Raw genomic sequence first — 25,207 nt, 5'->3', positions numbered from 1 at the left:
CTGAGACTGAAGGAACCCAGCCCTGTTTTTCCACTGTATGAACAAATGAACTGCTCCACCCTTGGGCTAACTTCCCCCTTGTCAGGCTCCAGCTCCTTTGTGAAGCTCTCTCTCAGCTCTAGTCCACAGGGACTCTCTGTCTGTCATGATTCTCCATTGCCTGCAACCTACAACCTGTATTTTCAGTGCCAGTGCATATACTTCATGGACTTTCACTCTTTCCCCAGGGGTAGGTAACTAAAGGTAACTACGTGAGTACCTGCCTGTGCCCAGCACTATGACAGCACAGGGATTACAGTGGTGAAAAGGGCAGATATGGTCTTGTCATCATACTGCTTACTGTCTGATGGGGCAAATACGCTGTAAAGAAAGCACTGTGTAATCAAGAATTAGTTTGCATGGGGTTTTATGGAAATACAGTGTGATAAAAGCACTGAGGGGCACCCTCTCTATTCTGGTGTGAGGGTAGATGGGGTTGGTTAGTGAAGTGGAGTGGTGAGGCCTGGAGATGTCTGAATCAGACATTCTGGGATATCCTCATCCTGAGTCTTACTTCCCTCACCTGTAAAATGGGGAGAATGAGAGAAACATCCTCACAGGACTGAATGTGAAATTAAATAAGGCAGGTAGTACAAAGGTCTTAGCTCCCTGCCTGGCCCAGTAAGCACTCAGTACATGTTAGCTGTTCTAGTATTACTGTCCCCCAAGGAAGGGATATTTGAGCTGACACCTGAAGGTATAGTAGGAGTCTGATAGGGAAGTTGGGGGGGAGGTGGGCACTGAAGAACATTTCGGGCAGGGAGAAAAGCAGCCAGATTTTCCCACCAGGCCTGGGACAAATTTTGGCACCTAATAAACACCCAGAAGGAAGATGATGGCTGATGATGGAGTTACCTAAAAAATTCAAACCGACACTGAGCATCCTTTTTAACTTCCTGGTCCAGGTTATTAGCAATGAAATCCTCTTTGTCAACAACCAAGAACTCTGTTTCTTCCATACAGACCACAGTGGCCCTCCTTACTGAAGAACTCAGGAGACCCATTTCCTGTTGGGTAGACAGAGCAAAGGCAAGTGAGAGGCTACTTCTGGCTTCCTGCTTGCAGCCTTGCACACCAGTTTCCTGCTTTTATCGCCCCCCACTTCCTGGAAATATCTTCCCCAGACTGCAGGTTCCTGGGCCAGCCCTGTGCTCCTGCTCATCCCCCTCTTCAATGGGACCACTCCTCCCTCTTAATATATTGCCTGTGGTAAAAGAGGCAACACATTTGACCAGGCCAGAGACAGGAGGCTGGAGAGGCCGCAGTGAGGAGTTGCTGTATCTCTAAGGGGTTATATAGGGAACATACTCCTTAAATATCACAGAAGGAGAGGTTGGCCTTGGCTGACTAATGTGTGGCTCAGTTGGTTGGGCATCATCCTGCAAAACGAAAGGTCACTGGTTTGATTCCCTGTCAGGGCACATGCATGGGTTGCAGGCCCAGTCCCCAGGTGGGGTGCGTGCAGGAGGCATGCAATCAATGTGTTTCTCACAGATCAGTGTTTCTCTCCCTTTTTCTTTCCCTCCCTTCCTGTCTCTCTAAAAAATAAAGTCTTTAAAAAAAGAGGCTGGCCTTGGATAGCACTTGGTCCAACTGCATTGGCATTTGACAGTTAAGGGTGCTGGGACCCACCCTTAATCAGGGCTATGCCACAACAGGGCTATGGCTTGCACAGAGAGTAAGGTGGGACTGGCTCTGGCTGAGAGGTTCTAACAGCAATCCTCACACCCCACCCCCACCCCAGGAAGCCAGGCCCTTCCCCTGTTACCCCAAAACAGTCGCCCTTGCACAGAAGCATGGGATGGGGGTCCAGGAAGGCACTGCTGCCATCTTCATCCTCGGTCACTGCGACTCTGCCCAGGTAGATGAAATAAAAGCTGTTGCTCTTCTGCACCTTCTTTATGATCACACGCTTGCGACCAAACCTGGGAAAAGATCATGGCGATTTGATCTGGTAGCAACGCAGAGCCCAGTCCTGGGCTGGAGGAGAGCTGGACTGGCAGTGCTGTTTGCTCTGGAGCAGGAAAGCACAGACTGGGACTAGAAAGGACCTCAGAAGAGCCCAGGCCCAGTTCCATGAAGCTTCACTTCTTCATTAACACTTACCAAGTTGCCTACCTCTGTTAGATTGAAGCTTTCTGAGAGCAGAGCCTCTGTCAGTCTGCTTAGGCACATAGTAAATGCTCAATGAACTGTTGTGAAATAAATAAATGAACAAATGCTAAAAGCAATGGATAAGTAGCTACGTAATTAAGAGCACTGGCTTTAGAGTCACATTAGGATCCCAATCCTGGTTCTGCCCCTGTGCCAGTGGGCAAAACATATCCGCTTTCTGAGCTTCTCTCAATCTTATCTGTAAAAATACAAAGGAGTATGTCTAGAAAGAGATAGATAAATGGTCTTATGATCCTCAAGAACTCACTACCCAACTGGGAACACTTAAGAGTAGAAGTGCCCAGGTCCAGAGAAAACTGGAAGTTCTTAAGCTCAGAGGAAAGTTTCTGTATTTCAAATGCAAGCTCAAGTCTCACTTCTTTCAATATTCATTAATTTTCTTCATTCGCTCAATAGTTAAATAAATGCCAACTGTGTCTATCAGGCACAGTGATAAAGGACAGAGATTTTATTCTCAAAATTATAGCCAAGTAAGATTTAAAAATGCTTAAGGAGAGGGAAGCGCAGGCTAATTCAGAAGCACAGAGAAGGAATGTTTAATGCAACTTAGGAAAGCCAAAGAAAGTTCTGAGATAGTGGCTGGAGTCACCCAGGTGGACAGAGAGACAGAAGAATGTCCCAGGCAGAGGGACCATCATATACAAAAGCACAGCAGAGACTGGAAGCATGACACATTCAAAGGGACACCATAAACTCCATCAGAGGGGGAAATGGGAGATGAGGAGGAGGTCAGAGGAGTAGTGGAAGAAAAATCTGGTTCGGTCCAATCATGAGGACTTCAAAAGCTGGGCTAAATTTGGATTTGGGGCAGAAATGGGGAGCCCAAAGTCTCTTCCAAGGTCTGATGAAACAGTGGCCTTTGTAGAAGTGCCCCAATGTTGTCCAGACTGCTGCCACCTCCCTCAACTCCAACCCGTCTGCCCTGCCCTCAACAGGTCTTCCTCTTCCCCCTTCCTTTCCTCACTGAGCTACCAGCAGCAGGAGAGCCAACCCCCTGCACGGCCGGCCGAGTGCATTACTTCCTTTGTTTCATTAATTGTCCACACTGCTCCCCCTGCCTGGAATGGCCTTTCCTCTCTTATCCACCTATTCAAATTCTTTCAAGAGCTCAAGGTCCAGCTCAGATCCTATCTCCTCCAGTAAGACCTCCCTGACTCAGCCCACAGCCATCTCCCCGCTTAGGAGCTTCCAGAGCATCCACTGGCCTCATGACCCTGTGGCAAACTCTTGGGGGCAGGGATCAGAGAACAGGGGGACTGAGGACAGCATTAGTCTGGAATCAGTTAGCTGCAGGTTCCCCTCTGGCTGTGGGCCTGTTTGGATACAAACCAGAGGCAATGTCAACTTAGGAAGGAGGTGATGACCCAGGTGACAATGACTGGATGGGCAAAGGCAGGCATATTCAGCCAGAAAATAAGACACTGGGGACAAAAGAGCACAGCCACTGCTCATTAAAGGGCAGACTCCTACAGCTGGAGCCAGAAAGACCCTCAGAGGCCAACTAGCTCAATCTGCATTTGTAGGATAAGGAAAGTGGGGCCCCAAGGAGCCCACAACTTGTTGAAAATCACACAGCGAGTCACACCTGAAGCAGCATCAGCACCTAAATCTCCTCCAGTAGACAGACATCTATGTTTTTGCTGCCATGCATCTGGTCACATTTTTCTATGAACTGCACCTGACTTTGCTTTGGGGGCAACACCCTTTCTTGACTCTCAGAAAATCAGAGCATCACTACCCACAGATGATTCGAATGAAGCCAGTCTGGCTCAGAAAAAAATAATCCCAAGGCTCTCACTTGAGGGACTAGGAGGAGTTATTCTCTCTTTTCCAAGGGACTGAAACCAAGAGGATGGAAGTAAGGAGCAGCCATTTTGCCACCATAAGAAGAGAGTCTGGCTGGGAAGGTAGTTTATGCTATGAAGTACCAAGAGGTAGAGAGAGACACTGTGTCCTGGTGACGTTAAGGCTCTGATTCCAGCTCAGTCTGAAGCTGGAGAACTATCACAGGAATTTGCAGATACATGAGCCACTAATGCATACACTTGGGCTGTGTTTTCTGTCACTTGCAACTGGAAAGACCCTGTCTAATCTGCTAACTCCCAGTCATGGCCATAATCTACGACTGCCTTCAACAATCACCATCTCTTGATCTATATAAAATCCATATTATCTTCATTTCCCTGATGAGGATACTAGGCCCAGAAAGGTCAAAAGTCACAGTGGGACAAACATGGCATTAAGTTCCAGCCCTGGCTGGTGTGGTTCAGTGGATTGAGTGCTGGCCTACAAACTAAAGGGTTGCTGGTTCAATTCCTGGTAAGGGCACATGCCTGCATTGCGGCTGAGATCCCCAATAGGGGGCATGCAAGAAGCAACCACACATTGATGTCTCTCTTCCTCCCTTTCTCCTTTCCTTCTCTCTAAAAAGAAATAAAATCTTTTTTAAAAAAATCCAGAGTGTCTTGCTCCATGATTCCTTTTCTTTTCGTGACACCATTCTGCCTGCTCTGGAATCTTACTTTAAGATAGCAGTGACTTGGCCCTGGCTGACGTGACTCAGTGGATTGAATGCTGGCCTGTGAACCAAAAGGTCACTGGTTGGATTCCTGGTCAGGGAACGTGCCTGGGTTGCAGGCCAGGCCCTGAGCTGGGGGTGCGCAAAAGGCAACTGATTGATGTATCTCTCACACATCAGTATTTCTCTCCCTCGCTTTCTCTCTCCCTTCCCCTCTCTCTAAAATAAATAAAACCTTTTTTAAAAATTAAAAAAAAAAAGCAGTGACTCACTCTTCTTCACTGGGCTACAACAAAGCAGATGGTTCCTTCTGCCTTGAATGAACTTGTCCACACTTCCCCTGTCAGATCTACCTGTTTAAATGCCACCTTGGTGGGAAACTCCCTTGGTCAAGCCAGCTGGAGAATAATCTCCTCCCCCTGGCTTATTACCTGTAGAAAGGATCCTGCATGGCTCATAAATGTCATAATCTATCATGATTATGTCCTAGACTGTGAGCTCCATGAAGGAAGATATCAGAGCACAAACCTAAAACGACATTACATCCTGGATTTTCAAGAGGGCCTTACCTCAAATATTCGGCTAGGCTGTCCCCTAGAAGCCATGGAAATGTCCTAGAAATGGCAATGTTTCCATACGCACGTCTTAAACTTCTCTAGTACAAGGTATTTACATGGAATCTTTTGTGCCAAGGGCCCTGTGACAATTTGGTGAAGCCTTCACAGAATAACATTTTAAATGTATAAAATAAAGTACAGCAGAATTACAGTTAACAAAACCCCAAATTTTTTATATAACAATATGTGTGCCTCTTTATTAAGGCACCAGATAAGGGCAGCATATCTAATATCTAATAACTACCATATTTTTGAAGATGTGATAAACTATTTTTCCAGAAATCTGCAACAACTTAAATATGATTTGAAAACATCTGTGATTTCTTTTGGTGAAAAAGACAATAATGTTTAGTACTACAGTGGTTTGTTACCTACATCAATGATTTTTAAATTAAAAAAAAAAAGATTTCAGCCCAGCTGGTATAGCTCAGTGGATTGAGCACTGACCTAGGAAACAAAGGGTCACAGGTTCAGTTCCCAGTTGGGGCATGTGCCTGGTCTCAGGCCAAGTTCCCCATGTGGGGTGTGTGAGAGGAAACCAAACACTGATATTCCTCTCCCTTTCTTTCTCCCTCCCTTCCCCTCTGTCTAAAAATAAGTAAATAAAATATTTTTTTTTAAAAAAGATAAATTTCAGTTAGAGATGAATGAAAATATGGATATAATTTTTTTCTCATGCAAGTTCAAGAGCCTTGTCCTGGTTCCTATCTGGATGTAGTATAATCACTTGTGATCCATTCTGGCTTTTTGGGCCTGAATTTGAGCCTCCGTTCTGCTACTTATTATCTGGGTGACCTAGAATGAGTCATTTTCCCCTTCTGAGCCTCCATTTTCTCATCTTCAAAATGAAGGAACTGGACCAGATCCTTCCTGAGGTTCCTACTAGATCTTTCCAGATTCAGTGGCTCCTTAATTCTGGGTAGACTCTCCATAAATGATTGAGATGAATTGTACTGCAACCACAAGAGTGAGCAAGGTGAACTAACAGGTGGCTTTCCATGGCTGACACCCCACAAAGAGACTAGCACACCTGCCATGGCCTTCTCAGGTGGCCTCCTCCTGCTCAGCACAGCTCCAGCCCAGCTCCAGCCCAGGGGCCAAGGGGTGTGCCTCGCACTGACCGTTCAAAGCGAACGACTTTGGCCAGAAGCAGCTGCAGGGGCTCCGAGTAATTCCGGTAGGAACTCAGAACCTGCAAGATGTTACAGAGGGTCTGGATCTCCTCTTCTGTCCTCCAGGAAGGCTTCTTCCGTGTTATCTCAATGGCCTTTGGAGGGAAGTAATCCTGGGGAGAGAGAACTAGAGTGATACACAGGACCCCGCAGTTTCCCCCATGGGCCAGCAGACAGCTCCTCAAACTCCTGCTTTTACACTTCCCCCACCTCCCCCAACAGTGGCTGACATGTAGTTAGTGGGTGCTGTGTGCCACATACCAGGATATGCATCTTACACACACCATCTCACTGCACCTTTGCCCAGCCCAAGAATCGAGGCACAATTATTCCCATCTGACAGGCGAAGGCGCTTGGGTAGGACTAGAACATAGATCTGATGCTTGTCAAGGCCTATATCCTCAACCTCTGACCATACTGCCACTGCTGTTCCCTGACCACCCCCATCCCAGACAATATGGGCTCCCTGGGCTCCAGAGTGCCTCAGCACATGCACACTGCAGTCAGGGGAGACCCCCTTGCCCCAGCCTATACCATGGCATGCTACAGGAGACTAAGAAACAGGGAGCCTACAGAGACTATTAGCTGCTGGCCCTCATGAACCAGGACTCATAGACTGGTAGGTTAGCAGATCTACCCATTCACCCACCATTCCCACCTGCTGGGAAAATAATACTTAAGTTGTTAACACCCCCACTGGCCACCCACCGCATTGGGATAAAATCTTAACTCTGTACCACAGCCTAGGAGCCCACATGGTCTGACTCCCTATCTCCCTAACCCCTCCAACCTTACCTCCTGTCTCTGCCCTTATTCAGTAGTCGCTAGCCTCCTACCCACCTCTTGGAGGTGCCAGGCTTGCTTCTGTCTTATGGTCTTTGCTTGGGCTGCTTCCCCTGCCTGGAATGTTCTTCCCCTGGATTTCCCCATAGATATGGCTGCCCCTCCTCCTCATTCTAACCTCAATTCCTTTGTACTCAAAAAACCCTAGTAGATCAACTGAGCTAAAATAACATGGTCCCCTTCCCAGCACCCTGTAAGCTCTGAATCCTTTCCTTCCAAGCATTTAATATTTTCTGAAATTACCTTATTCCCTTTTGTATATTATCTTTTTTTGTATATTATCTGTCATTTCCCCACTGCCCCCCCAACACAAATACACACACAATCTACAGTTGTACTGCCCGATGTGGCAGCCAATACTTACACGTGGCTAAATTTAAATTAGATAAAAAATAAGTTCCTCAGTCACACATGTGCTCAATAGCTACATGGGTGTGCTGACCACCACAGCGGACAACACAGACTAATGAACATTTCCATTTCCACAGAAAGTTCTAGGTGCTCTAGAACGTAAGCCCAATGTAAACATGACAGTGACTTCGTCTATCTTGTTTACCACTCTAGAACAGTGTCTCACGTGTAGCGGGCACTCAACAAAATATTTATGGAAATGATGGATGGGTGCCAGCAGTCTTACAGAACAGTAATTGTCATAGGAGCAAAAATGAAAGTGGGGCATGATGCAGAATTCTGGACATTAGAACAACAGATCCACAGCCTTGCATATTCATTCAGAAAGGCAGTGTAATGAAAAAAAGTTAAAAAGAGAGAAAAAATAAGAAACAGAAAGGCAATGTAGCTCAGGGATTAGAAGCTCCTGAGCTCTGGTGTCAGGTGTCTGGGCTTGAACCTTAGCCTGCTACTTCCTCGCTGTCCTAAGCCACTTCTCCCTGAGCTTCAATTTCCTTATTGATAATAGCAGAAACTATATGTATGTATGTATGTATATGTATATAAATGTGTATATGTATATATAAAAATGTGCATATATGTATTGTATCTATAGTATATATGTATACTTATATACATGTATAGTATATATAGTATGCATATATATAGTATGTATAGTGTGTATATATATGTGTGTGTATATACACACACACACAGCAGAGTTAATATGTGTGAAGGACTTACAACATGCCCAGCACAGCAAAGGCTATGGAAGTGTTGGCCATTTTTATGTCTGAATCTGATCTTTCTCCTTTCTAACTCCTTTGCTATCAATAACCCATTGGGATTTCTATCACAGGGTCCATTTATGACAAAACACAGATGCTCCTAGCATCCATGAATCAAAATGATTTTTCAGGCCCACTTAGGGCCCTAATTCTTTCAGGAAATCTTTCTCACTACCCCCTCCCCCAACCCTTAGGAACCCCTTTCTTGGGTTCCTCCAGAACTGATTCTTATTTAACTTTCCCAGTAAGTTTTATGACCTTAACTTCATTCCAATTAACTCCTTAAGTGCAGGTGGGAATGTTACACGACCTAGTATTCCCCATAATCAGAAACACTTCTAGGCTCCCTGAGGAGATCAAATGAATGTCTGGAGCAAGGAAGAGGAAATATAATTCAAACAGGGCCTGGCCCCTGCCTGCTTCTCAAACACCATTTCTCAGGGCTCTCACCCTCATTCCCTGCAGGCCAGCAGCCCCTCACTGCGCTCTCTAGCACACGGGAAGGATAAAGGAACAAAAGAGGGACTGCCCTTGACCCCACCACCCAGAGCTAGCCATTGGCATGTGACATACTAGTTTCCTGTCTTGTTCTTATGTATAAATAAACTCTTTGGAAATAACACAAGTACTAGATGACCATATTTTCCATTAAGAATCAGAACAATATAAATGGTTAAAACCCTTTTACCATGTCATCCCTAATATGAATCAGCTCTCTATCAGCAGAGGTGACCATTTTTATACATTATTATATACTTATACATGTGCCCATAGAGTATGTGCAGAATTGGTTTGCTTTTATTTACATAAATGCCAGACTGCAGACATCATTTGTGCAACCTGCTTTTGTCACTCAGTGTTCTTTTTTAGATTATGTTTTTGAAATGTACCCCTTGCTTTCAATGTCTCACAAGTGCTATAACAAATGAGTCTAGAGTCTAAGTCTCTAACTCTAAGGATTCTCTTTGAGAAGTCCAGTGTTCACAGAGTCTCAATATGGACTGTACTGAGGTTTCCTTTTTGGTCACAATCCAAGTGCTGTCCTGGGGGGCGGGTTATGTATGTATAAACACATATACATACATATGTGTGCGTGGACCTGCTTCATTGAGATATAACTCGTACACCATATGATTCACCATTTAAAGTGTACTTCAGTGATTTTCAGTGTATTCACAGAGTTGTGCAACTATCATCACAATGGATTTTAAGCCTGTTCATCACCCTGAAAAGAAACCAGTACCCATCAGCAGTTACTCAAAGGGCAGGTTTTTAAATGGGTCTCTACTCTTTGTCTCTGTGTTGGAGCCACAGTCATTCAAGGCAGTGAGAGGCCTTGCCTGTGCTATGGGGTTTTCCTCCTCGCCCTCTTCTCTCCCTCCAGTGTTACACGCAGAAATGCCTTCATCTCTAGAGTCCTGTGACTCTCAGGGAGGCCCCTAGTTTCTCTTGTGTAAAGGGAAAAACTTGGGTAAACTTCAGGGTACAGTGTCAGACACTGGCCAGTCTGGAAAGTTGAGGAAAAAAAAAATTTTGGATGGCTTAATTGTGCTTCATACATAATAGGGCATGAGAAATCAGATTATGCCCAGGAGGGGCACAGGTCATCTTGGTAATAGTTATAAAGCTCTGTCTGGCCTCCCTTCGCTGAGAGAAAAACCAGCACGGTACTCCAGGGTCAAATCAGGTCTTCACTGGTGAGAACTTTAGATCTGCCCTATAAATAGGCAGGTCCCTTTAAATTTTAAATTTAATTTTAAATTTTAATTAATGTCCAGGATTGGACAGGGAGAAGCCAGCTGGGAAGGTAACCATGATTCCTGAAATTCAGAAAACAAGTCACAAGTCCAAAGCCTCACCCAGACACATGGTACTTTCTCATTTGAATGGCCATCCTACACCCAGGTTGGGGACAGGTGTGCCCAGCATCTCTTGGAGAGTTTGGGGCAGAGCCAGAATCCACACAGGCCAGTGCTTTTCCCACCACCCTGATTATTTCTCCTCTGTCTAGGGCTCTCACTTCCTCTGCTGTGGTCCCATTGGTGCAAATGCAGGTGCTCTTCCATGCTCGTGACTCTGCTCAGCTATAAAGCAACGAAGAGTTGGGGGTGGGGAGGGGCTCACAGTCTTGAAATGCCAGGACTAGAAGGGGTCACTGAGATCACCTGTTTTATAGATGAGGAAACTCAGGGTGACACACTGGACTGGTGGCAGAACCTGGACTAAACCCAGCTGTCCTGATGCCCAGCCCATTGCTTCTTCTAGGCCATAACACAGAAAGGAAATTCTCAACATCAAGGTCAAATCTATGCATACCGACTCTGCAACGAAGTCCATAGTATCAAATGTGATTCGGCCTTGCTTCTTTTTCTGGGGGGAAAAAAGGAAGAGGAAAGAGGAAGGAGAATTAACAAGATTGCTTCTAGAATTTTGCATGGAAACCTGTCTGCGTACCTGGACGACCGTAGCAGACAAGAAGCCATGGGAAACCTACCAGCTGGACTTCGCATGTCCACCTCCACTCAAAAGCCCCAACTCAGCACAAGACTTGGGCTGAGCAATGACAACATACTATTGTAAAGAGAAAGAAAGATGGGGGTGTGGAGAGGAAATAGAGAGTAAAGAGAGGAAGCATGGAGAAAGAAAAGTATGAGGGAAAAGAAGCAAATAAGTAGGAAAGTACAGAGGGAAAAAGAACAGAAAGGAGGGATAAAAACGAAGGGATAAATGAAGCCAACTTTTGCTGAGTACCTATAATGAGCCAGGCATGGCACATCTTCCTTATCTTACTCCGTGTTGTCTTCAGCAGAGCGAAGGCTTACGCAGCAAGTAAATGGTTCTCATATAGAAGATCGCTAAAAGGAGGTGGTGTAAGAGGTCTTGGGGATAAATTAATCCAACTCTAACTCCTAACAGATGCAGAGAGGATGTGGGGAGAGGAGAGAAATGGGCAGAGACAGCGGGGAAAAAATATGTAGGGGAAGACAGGGGTGAGAGAAAAGGACAGACAAGGCCCTGACCACCACACTGGGCCAAACAGGGACCCCCACACACCCCTCTAGCTATTCTGCATGTTCTTCCCCAGAACTCACTCAGATCCCTGTCCTCTTCCCTCATTTGTAGTTTGCGTATCCATGGGGTGCTTCTCAGGGAGGCCAATGAAGGAAAGAGGTGGGGTTCATATACTCCACCAAAAGCCAGTCTTCAACTCTCTCTGCCTGACCCTTTGCCCCAGCGCTACAGTTCTCTGTCCAGCAGCCGTACGACCCATACACTGTCCTTGAGAGGCTTCTGCTCAAGACTACCCTGATGCCAAACCTGACTCTGATCTTCAACTTCCAACTGCCCAGGCATCAGCCCAGGTCTGCGGGTAACCAGACTCCTGGTCTCCTGGGCCCTTCGCTTCACCACCGCATGATACCCTCAGTCAGAATGTCCTTCCTGGAGAGTTAATCTCAGTCTCTTAGGCGACAATTCTTCTACTCCATCCCTTCCTATCTCATGCCCCAACTACAAGGCAGAATCTGGCTGCAGAATCTGGCTTCAGACTTGATTGATTTGGCCAGCATAGTGTCTCCAAAAAATATGAACCTGAACATTTTTAGATGGAGCATGCCCTTCTTCTCCAGCTGGCCACAGGCCCCTTCTCCCTGCTACATCTTAAACTCAGCCACACACACACAGTTACATTACCTACTGGCCCCTTAGAAACCACCTTCTGTTGCTCTATCATCAGCAGAATACCACCCCTTCCCCTGCCTTGGCTACTTGCCTTCAAAAACCATTTTGGGAAAATTCTCAGAGTGAATCTCTGCATGTAGGAAGGAGGCAGAAACCACATCTAGTCACTCTTGGCATAACAAGAAAATGGGCAGGGGAAACTCTGGAGCCCCGGATGGTAATGAAGGCAACTTTGGGGAAGCATAACAACTTAACAGAATTGTGGTCGTCAACTCTTCTGAACCAAAAGGGGGCTTGTGATCTACCACTGGGATACACTATTTGAAACAGGGATTCTAGAAAATATAGAAAGCATGGTCACCAGAGTGAACAGGGTCTTGCAAATGTCCCCTTCTTGTTTAAGAGACAGGAAGGAAGGTAGAGAAGAGGCACAGCTGGGTTCTGTTCATCTTCTGAAACCCAGTCTGGATTTCTCCTGGCTCTTCTGATCACTGTTGGAATGGAGGTGGCTTCTCTCCTGCTCCTGATGTGTGTTTCCACGTGGTGGGGGGGGGGGTTGTACTCCTTAAACACTACTAGCCCCCCACCCCCTTCCACACTGAAAAGGAGGGACAAACTTCTTGGTAGACTTGGAAGGAGACACTGAGCATGATCACCCCCTTCTCCTTCCCTCTGGGCCCACATTCTGCTCTGCCCCCCTCTACCGGGAGTTTAAGGCAGGAGGTCCCGGCACTGCCAGTGACTGGGTGTGCAAGGCTGTCTAATTCTGGGGTTCGGCAGTAGGAAACCCTCTCACTTGATGATCCAAGTCATCCCCAATATAAATCTCAACATTAACAAAAGCGACAGTTGGGGTCTCCTTCTGCTTTAACCTTTGTCTTCTCTCTCAGTTGATACAGAACTGGGGCTGGGAAGCGGGGTGCTACTTATAGGCCCCCCCTTAAGCTCTGCTAATCTTGCTGAGCCCAGCAGCTTACATCCCAGAAGGAGAAGATCGGGTGCCTTCTGCGAGCAGTCTCAGTGACCTGATACCCCAGGAATCCTTTGAGCCCTTGGATGAATATTTTACACACTCGCATCATCATGATGATATCCAGGATGAACTGGCGCATCCCCTGTGGAAACAAAACAAACAAGAGCATTGGCGACTATCTGTTTCCCACCATCAGCAGCAGACTGGAATAATGCTGAAGGAGGGGAAATGTAATAGGATTCGACGCTGTGGTGTGCTGGAGTGGTGGCTACATTTTCAGGAAGTCTTCGAGACTGTTGAAATTATGTTGGTAGCTTGAAATTGCCCACAGCGGGAATATTTATGCCACAGAAGTACTGGCAACTACCACAAATGGAGGCATCCCCCTCCCCAGGGACCAGTGGTTAAAACATTCACCAGTACAACTCTAGGTAAATGTCCAGGCCCTCACTTTGGTCCAGAAAATGAAGAGCAAGGGTCTTGGCAGGAACTGAGGGCTGATGCGGGGAGCCTAAACTTGGGAATCCAATGGAGCTGAGGAAAGAATGTTTTAATTTTCTTAGTGGTATGGTGATATTGTGGTTGTGTTATTTTTAAGTAAACGTCATAAAGTATGCAACTTTTCCTTTTGGGCTTGACCAAAAGGCCAAGAAGTGATAAAGTATGCAACTTATACGTGATTCAGCAAACACACACCCATGTTCCTGCACACACACAAACACAAAGCCAGTGGGGCAGAATGTTGACTGTCAGACCTAAGGATGAGCATTATACATATTTCAGCTTTTATGTTTGAACATTTTCAGAATTAAAAAATTTCAAAAGCTAAAAACTATTGTCCATTAACTTCTGATAATAAAGACATCATAAACACAATGAAAAGACAAACTGAAGATTGGAAGAATATGCTTGCCGTGCATATTACTGACAAAGGACTGCTACCCAGAATTATAAAGGATGACTATTACAAAGGATTAATACCCAGAATTTTAATTTAAAGAGTTATACAAACCAAAAAAATACAAATAACCCAATAGAAAAATGAGCAAAGAATATAAACAGGTAATTCTGAAGGGAAAATTCAATCATCTATACATAATGAAAAGATTCTGAATACCACTCAAAATAATGGAAATACAAATTAAAGTAACCATAAGATACCATTTTATACTTATCAGACTGGGGAGATGAAAAACATGGTACAACTATTTTGGAGAGCAATTTAGCAATATTTTTAAAAGTTGAGGATGTGTGTCCTTTACGATCGAGGAACTGTATGCACCTTGTATACACTTTAGAGAAACTTACTCATGCGCACAAGGAGAGAGCCATGAGAATGACCACGGCACATATTGAGGGTGAAAGGCTGAAAACAATCGGAGTTTCCATCAGTAGGGGAATGCATCGGCTCATTACGGTATAGTCACAGAATTGAACATGGCCCTAGCTGTGTATGTCAATGTTGGTAAAGCTCACACATAATTTTGAGTGGAAAAAAGGTGAAATATGATGCCATTTAGAATACCGTTTTTAAAAATGTGCTGCATACTATATAGTTGCTTATGGATGCTTATCACTGCTATGTTTACATACGTATGTAATAAAATTTAAATGTCTAGGTAGGAAGGGTACGCATCAACCTCAGGAAAGTAGTTACCAGTGAGGAAAAAGGGAGTGGGATGGCGAGGAGCTTCACCTGTAACTGTAATATTTTCTTTAAAAATTATATATCTAAAGAAAATATAGGGAATCCCTCTATGAATACAAATTAGTACTTATTGAGAACAATTTGCCATTGTTGGGCACTATTCTAAGCCCTTTGTATGCACTGACTCATTTAATCCTCAACAACTTTTAGCAGAGGGAAAAACAGGCACAGTAAATCAAGTAACTTGCCTAATACTAATATTAGTCATGTGACTAATGGGTGATAGGGAATTGAACCCAGGCAGTCTGGGTCCAGAATCCATAAGTTTAACCTATTACTTTACTCCACTGCTGGGCCTTATTTCCTCTGATCTCATAACAGTAGAAAGAGTGGGCACAGAGCAGGACTCGGGCTCAGAGGGTAGTCTGTGAGTTTCCCAGTGTCAATGGGGTAGTAAGCTACAGTGCCGGGCTCAGAATTCAGTCTTTCTAAAGCCTAATCTGGAACTCTTTCTTTTGTGTGCATGCTGTCACTCCAAAAGGTACAAGGTAGCCACGTTCAATCCAAGGCCGCCTCCTACACACCTGCCTCCTGCTTCCTCAAAATACCTCTCTGTTCAATCTTCCACTCTTCCCTCCCAGGGCCCCTCACGCTCCTTACCCGTTCATTCTTCAGGACCTTCCAGGAACAAGACATCCTAAATCTCCTCATGGTTCTTGATTTGGCAGATGGCACAAGCCCCTTCTCCTTTCAAGTGTAGAACTACGGATCCTTCCCCAAGAATCCAACTATATTAGAAATGAATAGTTTCCCTTAGTGGCAAGGAAAGTGCTCCTCTCCATTCCTCAGCTGCTATAAGCCTTGTTCTGACTCATCCTTGGAATCTCCTTATGTCACAATGAAGGATTCTAGAAGGAAGAGAGGAACCAAAATCTGATGGTCTAACATTTATTGAACACTCACATGCACTGTCTTATTTAATCTCCGTAACTACCACAAGGTGAGAGACCTCATGCCCACGCCACATGAGAAGACGGAGGCTCAGTGGCTAAATGACAGCCAGAGCCATGGGGCCAAAAAAAACAAAGTAGAAGGCTCCTGGGCTGGGGCCTGGGGCATCCGACACCTCACCCTGGGGACTACCCTGAGGCTTAGAACTAGGACACCCTGAAATGTAGGTAGATGCCGCTGTCCTACACGTCTTGTTAAATCAGTAAATCAGGAACACCCAGAAAATTGGAAGTCCTCCACCAAATGGGGTGATGATTGTTGAAAGGAACTTAGTGACTAAGTTCTGGGGTCCTTTCAAAAGTAGAGATTATGGGGTCTAAAGTACTGTTTTTCTAATAGATTAAAGATGGCAGTTGATAATCCCAATTTGCTCTTATATAAGAATCCTCAGTGAGCTGGTGGTGGGAAAATGGAGACAACTGTACTTGAACAACAATAAAAAAAATTTTTTTTTAAGAGTCCTCAGTGAGCCCTGGCTGGGGAGCTCACTTGGTTAGAGCATTGTCCTGACACACCAAGGTTGTGGGTTCACTCCCCAGTAAGGGCACATAAAAGAAGCAACCAATGAATGCATGAATGGGTGGAACAACAAAATCAATGTTTTTTTCTCTCCCTTACTCTCTCTAAAATCAATGCTTTTTTTAATTTAGAAAAAATAAAACTACAATGAGTAACTGTGATTTCAAGTATAGCCTGATTTGCCATTCCTATTTACCTATACCTAAATGCGAACTCTCCCCAAAACTGACAGCCAAATAAATGTAAGGGCACTGAGCACAGTGAAAACAGCAGGACAGCTCAGAACAAAGACCCAGGCTCTGAATTACTAAATTCATAGGTCACCATTCCTGATGTGAGACACAAACTGCTTACAGAGGCAAAAAGAGAACTGGCTTTTTCCCCCTTATCTGGAGAAAAGGTGCAAAAGACTCAGAGACAAAAGAAGAAAGAAAATGTTTCTGAAAGAAAGAGAGAGGGGAGCACTTCCGGTCAAGATGGAGATGTAGGTAAACACAGTTCACCTACTCGCACAACCACAGCAAAAATTACAACTAAACTAAATAACTATCACTGAGAATCATCAGAAAATCTAGCTGTAGGAAGTCTGACCATCAAGGAATTAAAGAAGTCACATTTATTCAGACAGGTAGGAGGGGAAGAGACATGGAGATGCGGAGACGCAGAGACACGGAATGGATGATTCCACACCCATATGTGATGGATAAAAATTGGGAGGGATATCTTGGGAACGAGTGAGATCCCAGCCCCACACCAGACCACCCAGCCCAGGGTTCCAGTGCCAGGAAGATAAGTCCCCATAACTTCTGGCTGTAAAAACCAGTGGGGGCTGGAGCAGAGGAAGAAACTGCAGTATTCTCAGGCATGTCCTCTTAAAGGGCCCACAATGGACTTAGGACTTATGCAGACTCACTCCCCCTGGGCTTAAGCACCAGAGCAGCAGAATGAAGACCACCAGTGGCATACAGGGAGAAACTGACGTGTCTGGCATCAGGGCTAATTCCAGTGGACAGCTTCCTCCCAGACAAAACTCCAGAGGCCAGGCAGCAGCCAGCATCCCTTTTCTGAGCCTTCCCCCACACAGAGCCACAGAGCGACTGCACCATATCTGACATTCTATCAACCTAGTTCACAGGGTTGCTTCACCCTGGCAATTACCTAAGGCTCTGCCCCATCCAGCTTATGGGTGTGCTTTTCCACATTAGGCCACACTACTAAGACAGGGGATCGAAGCAGCTCTATCTAATACACAGAAACAAACACAGGATGGCTACCAAAATCAGGAGACAAAGAAATATGGCCCAAATAAAAGCACAGAACAAAACTCCAGAAAAAGAACTAAACAACATGGAGATGAGCAATCTATCAGATTCAGAGTTCCAAACACTGATTATTAGGATGTTCAAGGAATTCACTGGGTACTTCAACAGCATAAAAAAATCCCAGGCAGAAATAAAGATTATACTAAGTGAAATAAAGAAAAGTTTATAGGGAATCAACAATAGGGTGGATGAAGCTGAGAATCAAATCAATGATTTGGAACACAAGGAAGAAAAAACCTTCAGTCGGAACAAAAAATAATCCAAAAAACAAGGATAGGGTAAGGAGCCTCTGACACAACTTCAAATGTACCAACACCCAAATCACAGGGGATGCCAGAAGGAGAGGGGAAAGGGCAAGAAATTGAAAACTTATTTGAAAAAATAATGAAAGAAAACTTCCCTAATTTGATGAAGGAAATAGACATACAAGTGCAGGAAGCACAGAGAGTTCCAAATAAGATGGATGCGAAGAGGACCACACCAAGACACATCATAACTAAAATGCTGAAGGTTAAGTATAAAGAGAAAATCTCAAAAGCAGCAAGAGAAGAACAGGTAGTTACCTACAAAGGAGTTTCCATAAAACTACCAGCTGATTTCTCAAAAGAAATTTTGCAGGCTAGAAGAAACTGGCAAGAAGTATTCAAAGTGATGAAAAGCAAGGACCTACAGCCTAGATTACTCTATCCAGCAAATCTATTATTTAGAATGGAAGGGCAGATAAAGTGCTTCCCAGACAAGGTAAAGCTAAAGGAGTTCCTGCTCATCAAGCCATTACCATATGAAATATCAAGAAACTTATTTAAGAAAAAGAAGATGATCAAAACAATGAACATAAAAATGGCAATAAATTCACAACTATCAACAACTGAACCTAAAAAAAACAAACTAAGCAAACAAGTAGAACAGAAACAGAATCGTAGATATGGAGCTCATTTGGGTGGTTACCAGTTGGGAGTGGCAAGTGGGGGAATGCGGGAAAAGTGCAGGGATTAAGAAGTATGAATTGGTAAGTACAGAATAGGCAGGGGGATGTTAAGAACAGTATGTGAAACAGAGCAGCCAAAGAACTTACATGCATGACTCATGGACATGAACTGAGGTGCCAGGGACTGCCAAAAGGAATGGGTGGTACTGGGTGGAAGGCAGCAAAAAGGGGAAAAAATGGGACAACTGTAATAAAATATATTTTAATAAAAAGAGAGAAAGAACAATATGGGGTTTTTGCCTCCCCTGCCACAGACCTGGTATTAAAGAAAATACAAGAAGACCCCCTATAAAAGTTTAGGGGGGTTCTGAGAGAAACTCCTGGGCAAGGGGAAAGCAAGAGAAATGGTGGGAGGTGGCTACAGACACAGGGAGGGGGGGGGGGGTGGTCCCATCAGCTTTCTGAGTTACCGACGGATCCGAGTGACGTGGATAGGACAGACTAACAAGGGTCATCAGAGGATGCCAATAAGTAAGCCCAAGAACATGACAAGACTCCAAAAGTAGACAGTGCTGGCCTCACCTATTGCCAGCTGAGATTGTGTGATTTCCTCAGGAATTAGGTCAGTGTTGGGAAAGAAGAGGCAGGAAGCTTAGAGAGCTCTGAACTGACTTAAAATGAGTCAATAAACCTGAAATTACATTCCCTCAGAATTACTGGATTGGATTTCCACTTACCTAAACACATCTAAATTAAGTCGTCTGGCTCTGGCCTCGTAACTCAGTTGGTTAGAGCATTGTCCCTATACGCCAAGGTTGCAGGTTTGATTCCCCGTCAAGGCACATACAAGAATCAACCAGTGAATGCATACAAGTAAGTGATTAAGTTTTCTGCTAGGAAGCAGGCTGGGGACACAATCAGACATTAAAGTCAGTTCTAAAAATTAAGGAAGTGCCATTTCTCTCCCAGTTCCTAATCTACTCTGAATTGTTACAGAGTAGAATGTCAGAAAGAGTACTGGTCCGATTCCTATGTGATCTTGGGTAAATCACTTAACCACATGGGGCCTCATTTTCCTACTTATAAAATGGAGTTAGAGTCAATTCCACAAATACCTAATTTTTCAGACTGGAAGATGCACCAGACCATAAGATGCACCTCGGTTTTAGAGGAAAATAGGAAAAAGAATTGTGAAGCAAAAAATGTGGTAAAATATTTAAGAACACAAATAACATAGGCCACCGCCCACCCCCACAGTGAGCCAGGTAAGCTACATTCAGACTATAAGATGCACCCCCATTTCCCACCCAAATTTGGGGGGTACATCTTATAGTCTGAAAAATACGGTAATTTCTTTTAAAGATAAGATCATTACTGTTTTGTTAATTATAAGAGTTATGTAACAAACATTCACTGAGCTCTAACTACATATAAAGGCAGAAAAGATGAATAAGACACAGTCTCTGCTCATAAAGAGTTCACAATATGATGGGAAAGAAAAATGTAACTGCAGCCATAGGGCAAAGTCTCACTATGATAAAGTTATAAACATATATGAAGAAAGGGCGGGGCCTGTGTAGGGAGCATGAAATGTGGCTAGACTGTAAGGGGGCCGGGAGGTGTGGCCGGAAGTGCGATTGGGCTGGCGGAGGCCACAAACTAGCCACCCAGGGGCCAAACTGAACTTGAGGTTGCTTTACTGACCTGCATGATGTTTTGGTTAAAATATTATTAAAATTTAACTTGCTTACCTATAATTGGGGAATGTGCTTTCTTCACTTAAAGAGGAGTTTTAGTAAAAAATAAATAGCACCAGACCTATATAAATATGTTACTCCAAAAGTGGGAGCGGCAGGGAACAGGAAAAACAAATGGCAGATGAAAGACACTTGCCAGAAAAAAAATTAACATGAAACAGATGATAATTATGAACAACAAAGAACTCAGAGGGCTGAGTGAATTTTAAAACAGAACATCAAAGCAAAGATGCCCAAGTTCAAAGAAGAGACGAGGAGACAACTGGAGGAAATGGCATTGGCAGAGCTCAGGAAAGAAGTGTTTAAAAAAAAAATCTCAGAAGTGAAGATCATTTCCGAAACATCAAAAAGGAAGCTAGCCTTGCTGAATACAGAGAACAGGGTTGCAAAAAGCAAGTGAGGGAGTTGAAAATGAACAATTAAAAAGGAACCAGAAAATAATATAGCTAACAAGTATGGAGATAGTACAGGGATGTGAGGTAACATAAGTACATGGCTTTCTTCGACTTTCATAGCTATAAATCTTTTTTTTTCTGGTTTTATTGAAATATAATTGTATTAGTTTAAGGTATGCACCATAATGATTTGATATATGTATATACTGTGAAGTGACTGCCACAATAAATTTGGTTAATAGTCATCACTTTACTTAGTTAAAAAATTTTTTCTTGTGGTGAGAATTTTTAAGAACTGTAAATCTTAAGACACCTTTTAAACCTGATAAAGAAATAGATGTGTAAGCAAACTTAAAGACAGAAAGGGAACGAATAATAATAATAATCAAGGCTGGAAAGAAGATGAAAATGTATAACAATTACTCTTTTTTGACTCTTGAATTATATATATATAACCTGTTCATATATATGAAGATATAATTTATATATATACATATATATATATATGTATATATATAACCTATTCAGGAATGAATGAATCAACTTTTAAGTAATAAAATAAAATCAGTGTGATGCAATAAGGAACGCAGAGCTACTGGTAGAGCGCTACATAAAACCAGGTTCATTGAAAATTAAACGGGAGCTAGCAGAATGGCATCTGAATAGAAATCAGTGAAAAGAGAGGAAGGCAAAAGGATACAGTGTATGTAGGCTTCTGGACTGCACATTGGTCTATCAGGAATGAGAATTACTCATCACTGGGTTAATCACAAACACAATCCAGCTACACTGAGCACACTAGTCCAATTATCTGCGGCTCATCAAAACATCAAAAAAACCAGATCCTCACTCTAAGATCAAACACATTTGATAAAATAGGTTCCCAAAAGAAGTCAGGTCAGCAGAGAGACCAGAGCAAGCTTCTTAGACTTTGTATTAAATATAAAAATACAGAAAATGGAACATCCTGGAGGCTTTTTATCCAAGCATCTCATTAGCTGAACCCACTTCCTCTTTACCATGAGCACAGCTGGCCCCCTGGACTGATGTCCGTGATGTATGGTGTGTGTAAAGGAAATCACAGGATCACTAAATCTGTTGAAAATCTAAATTTCTTGTCCACTGGTAACATCTTAAAATTTTCTACTTAATATCTCACACTTAAACAACACAAAAGAACCAGGGTTGAAGAGGACGTGGAGACATTGGAAGCCTTGTGCCTTGTGGATGGGAATTCAAAATGGTGGGTCTGCTGTGGAAAACAGTACATGGTTCCTCAAAAAATAAATACAGAATTAGGCCATGATCCAGCAGTTCCACTTCTGGGTATACATCCATAAAAACTGACTGCAGGGACTTGAGAGAAATCTGTACACCAATGTTCACAGCAGCATTATTCTTGATAGCTAAAAGGTGCAAACAGCACGAACGCTCATCAATAAATGAATGGATAAACAAAATGTGGTGTTACGTACAATGAAATATTGATCACACTCTGGGTGGTTTTGAGGATACCTTGAAATTACCTAAAACAGCATGCAAAAGTACTTAAGTTCATCACTCTTCTAGGAAGTAGTATTTTTTAAGGTTATGGGGGCTTACTGACCCATAAAGAGTTTAGAATAACTGAATGCAATTTTTTAATTTAATCCTTAAGGCCCCTCCCATTCTAACAGTCCACCATTCGAATAGCTCTTTAAGATCTTCCATCTCTGATACTCTATGATTCTAATACAGATGAAAAAATGAACTGGAGATCTAACATTTCATGATTCCAAATATCACAGAGTTCATTCCCTTTCCTGAGAGGAAAGGATTCAATTTTTCAACATGGAATTCTAAGCTCTGTATGATTTAACCTCCAACTGACCTTTCACCCTCAGCTCCCATTCCCTCCCCACACCTCAACCACTCCCCTGTCTTTCCTGCAGTTTCCACAATGTTTTGCCCCCATTCACCCTGTAGCTTGGTATAGACAGTGCCTTCTACCTGGAATGCCCAACTCCACCCTTTTTCTTCTTGAGTCTCAGTTTAAAGGTTCCTTCCCTGCTGAGGCCTTCAATGACCCCTCACCCTTGCAGCAGGGTTTGGCATGCTCCCTTAGCCCTGGACGCCGACTGCCTGTTACCACACAGGGAATAGTACTGTTGGTTCACTCAGGGCAGCAAACCCAACTGCCAAGAGGCCAGGGAGAGGAAATAAAGGTTTGAAGCTAGTAGTTACAACAAATTCTGGGCCCCTGCTTTCCCACCTCTGAAAAGAAAATAGAGAAAAATACCAGCTTGGAGGAAAACAAACTGAGAGCAGTAGTATTGTAAAGGCAACCAACATTCTACAGTATTTCAGAGATAATAGGGAGTGGTGGGGACTGAGGCCAACTGGGACAGAGTATCTTGTCTAGAGGAAAAAGACCGGAGCTGACTGTTGACTAGCAGGAATGTGGTGGGTCCAGTGTGGACAGCTCATTCACTTTTTTTCTAAACACCTGGAAATCCAGATTGCACATGAAATCTCCCAATTTTTACATGGCAGTAACTAAAAAACATTACAGACCCATTCCAGATTCTCTGGAATCTGTTCTGTAAAGATCCACTTCTACCCATTTAAGAGAGAACATCCTATGCGGGGGGCCAGTTCCATATCAGGGCCACTGGCGTGTTGAGGGTTGTTAAACAGGCCCACTCATTCTGCATACGGCTCAAAGGGGCTGCTGCAAGTGTCATACAAACCTTTCATATGGGGGACCTGTTTCTCTCTGGGCCTCATTCTCCCTAGCCATAAATCAGAGATGATGAAACATATTTGTGAGTCTTCCAGTGACTGGTGGGATAGACTTCACGACCCTTGGTAAGTTTGGGTATTTGGCAGGGAGCCCTGTTGGCTGCCTGGACTAGAGGCCCCAGGTGCAGATTTGGAGACTCCCTAGAAGATGCCAAGTGACTTCCCTTGGGAGCTCAAGGAGAGTCCTGACCACCCCACAGTGCCTGCACTTTCGACTGAATCACTGCGCTTTCTGGTTCAGAATTGTAGTCCTGGATTAATTAAGGTGCCTCTGGTTTACAGAGTCTGTCTGGCATATTATAGAGATCTGTCTGATAAAAAGGTATCTTCTGGTTTAATTAAGGTGCCCTGTGATTTGTGTGATATTATAGGGCTCTGTCTGGTAGAATGGTGGAGAGGGGGAGACTCCATTCCAGGAAACAGCCACTTGGGGCAAATTCTGGTTGATTGGTCAACCTATGCTTAATAATCTAAGAAAATGATTTTTTTAATTGTACTACTGCTTGGCTTATGTGTAATCTGGACATAGGAGAATGCTGGTTGCTAAATGGGTCTTTAAACTACTATACTACACTGCAATTCGAGTTGTTTTGTCAAAGACCAGGGAAATGGGAACAGTCTGGGAGAAAAAGAATCTGCTTGTGGCAGAGAGCAGAGGCTCAGAAGAGAGGGACCAAGAAGATCAGGATGGCTGCTGCAAGCATGGCCAGGGCTCCCACTGCCCCTCCTGCCCTGGGGGATCCTCCTCCTTACTTGGCTGAGGGAGCAGAAGGAGGAGGAGCTTGAACTGGTCTCTCCATCCCAAACCCGCTGGGGAACCAAATTAAGTGGAGGCCAAGCCCCTTCTGGGGCAGGGCAACTATGTTGCAAGGGAAAAGGGCACTGGAAAAATGAGTGCCCCAAGTGAGGGAAAAGGAGCTCAGAGTCTGAGAACTCAGGTAAAACTATCAGTGTGGGGGACAGATACCAGACACTCTGATACGAGTGACATATTACACGGTCAATAGACGTCTAGCTGAACTGTAACTGGAATTTCTGGAAGCCCTGAAAGCCAATTTTTCTTGAAGCCATTAGATGTGCTGTGGGAGATACGGTTTTTTCTCTTCTGCAAAGGGATTTGTTGTCAAAGTTCCATGCTCCAATCACTTTCTATCCAGAAGAACAACAGCTCCACCTACAGGTCCTTCCAGAGCACACCCAGCAGTTTCTTATGAAACTGTGGGAAGGAGGAAATCAATTCTGGCCTGAGGAAATTGAAATTCAGGTAAACCCCATTGTGTGGGCTGCTGGAAGGCCAAGGAAGGCAGGGACTCCCAATAAGAGTCAGTATCCCTTGCAAAAGAAGGCCCTCATAGAAATATGCTCAATAATTCATAAGTTTTAAGAATATGGACTCTTTCAGCCCTGCCACTCCCTGTACAAGATTTAAGGGCCATAAATGATGTTGTACAGAACAGTATACCTGGGGACAGCCTCTGGTATTCAGTATTGAACTTAAAGGATGCTTTTCTTGCCCTGGCTGGTGTGGCTCAGTGGATTAAGCACTGGTCTGCGAACTGAAAGGTTGCTGGTTTGATTCCCACTCAGGGCACAAGCCTGGGTTGTGGGCCGGGTCCCCAGTTAGGGACATACGAGAGGCAACTGATCAAT

At 44.1% G+C, this 25,207-nt stretch overlaps 1 protein-coding gene across 1 annotated transcript in view; it reads right to left on the bottom strand.

Moving 5' to 3' along the window:
- Positions 1-16,297, bottom strand: part of CNBD2 (cyclic nucleotide binding domain containing 2) — a 53,514-nt gene extending 37,217 nt beyond the window's left edge. The window contains exons 1-5 of the mRNA XM_036009775.1: positions 13,201-16,297; positions 10,859-10,912; positions 6,471-6,634; positions 1,808-1,964; positions 895-1,046 (exon numbers count right to left, since the gene is read on the bottom strand). Of these exons, the coding sequence (XP_035865668.1) occupies positions 895-1,046; positions 1,808-1,964; positions 6,471-6,634; positions 10,859-10,912; positions 13,201-13,365 (692 nt within the window). The 5' untranslated portion in view covers positions 13,366-16,297. The remainder of the gene's footprint in view (positions 1-894; positions 1,047-1,807; positions 1,965-6,470; positions 6,635-10,858; positions 10,913-13,200) is intronic.
- Positions 16,298-25,207: the final 8,910 nt, after the last annotated feature.

The sequence above is a fragment of the Phyllostomus discolor genome, chromosome 9, assembly GCF_004126475.2.
Source record: "Phyllostomus discolor isolate MPI-MPIP mPhyDis1 chromosome 9, mPhyDis1.pri.v3, whole genome shotgun sequence".
Lineage (NCBI taxonomy): Eukaryota > Metazoa > Chordata > Mammalia > Chiroptera > Phyllostomidae > Phyllostomus > Phyllostomus discolor.
The sequence above is the reverse complement of the archived record's forward strand: the minus strand, read 5'-3'. Positions and strand labels throughout refer to the sequence as shown.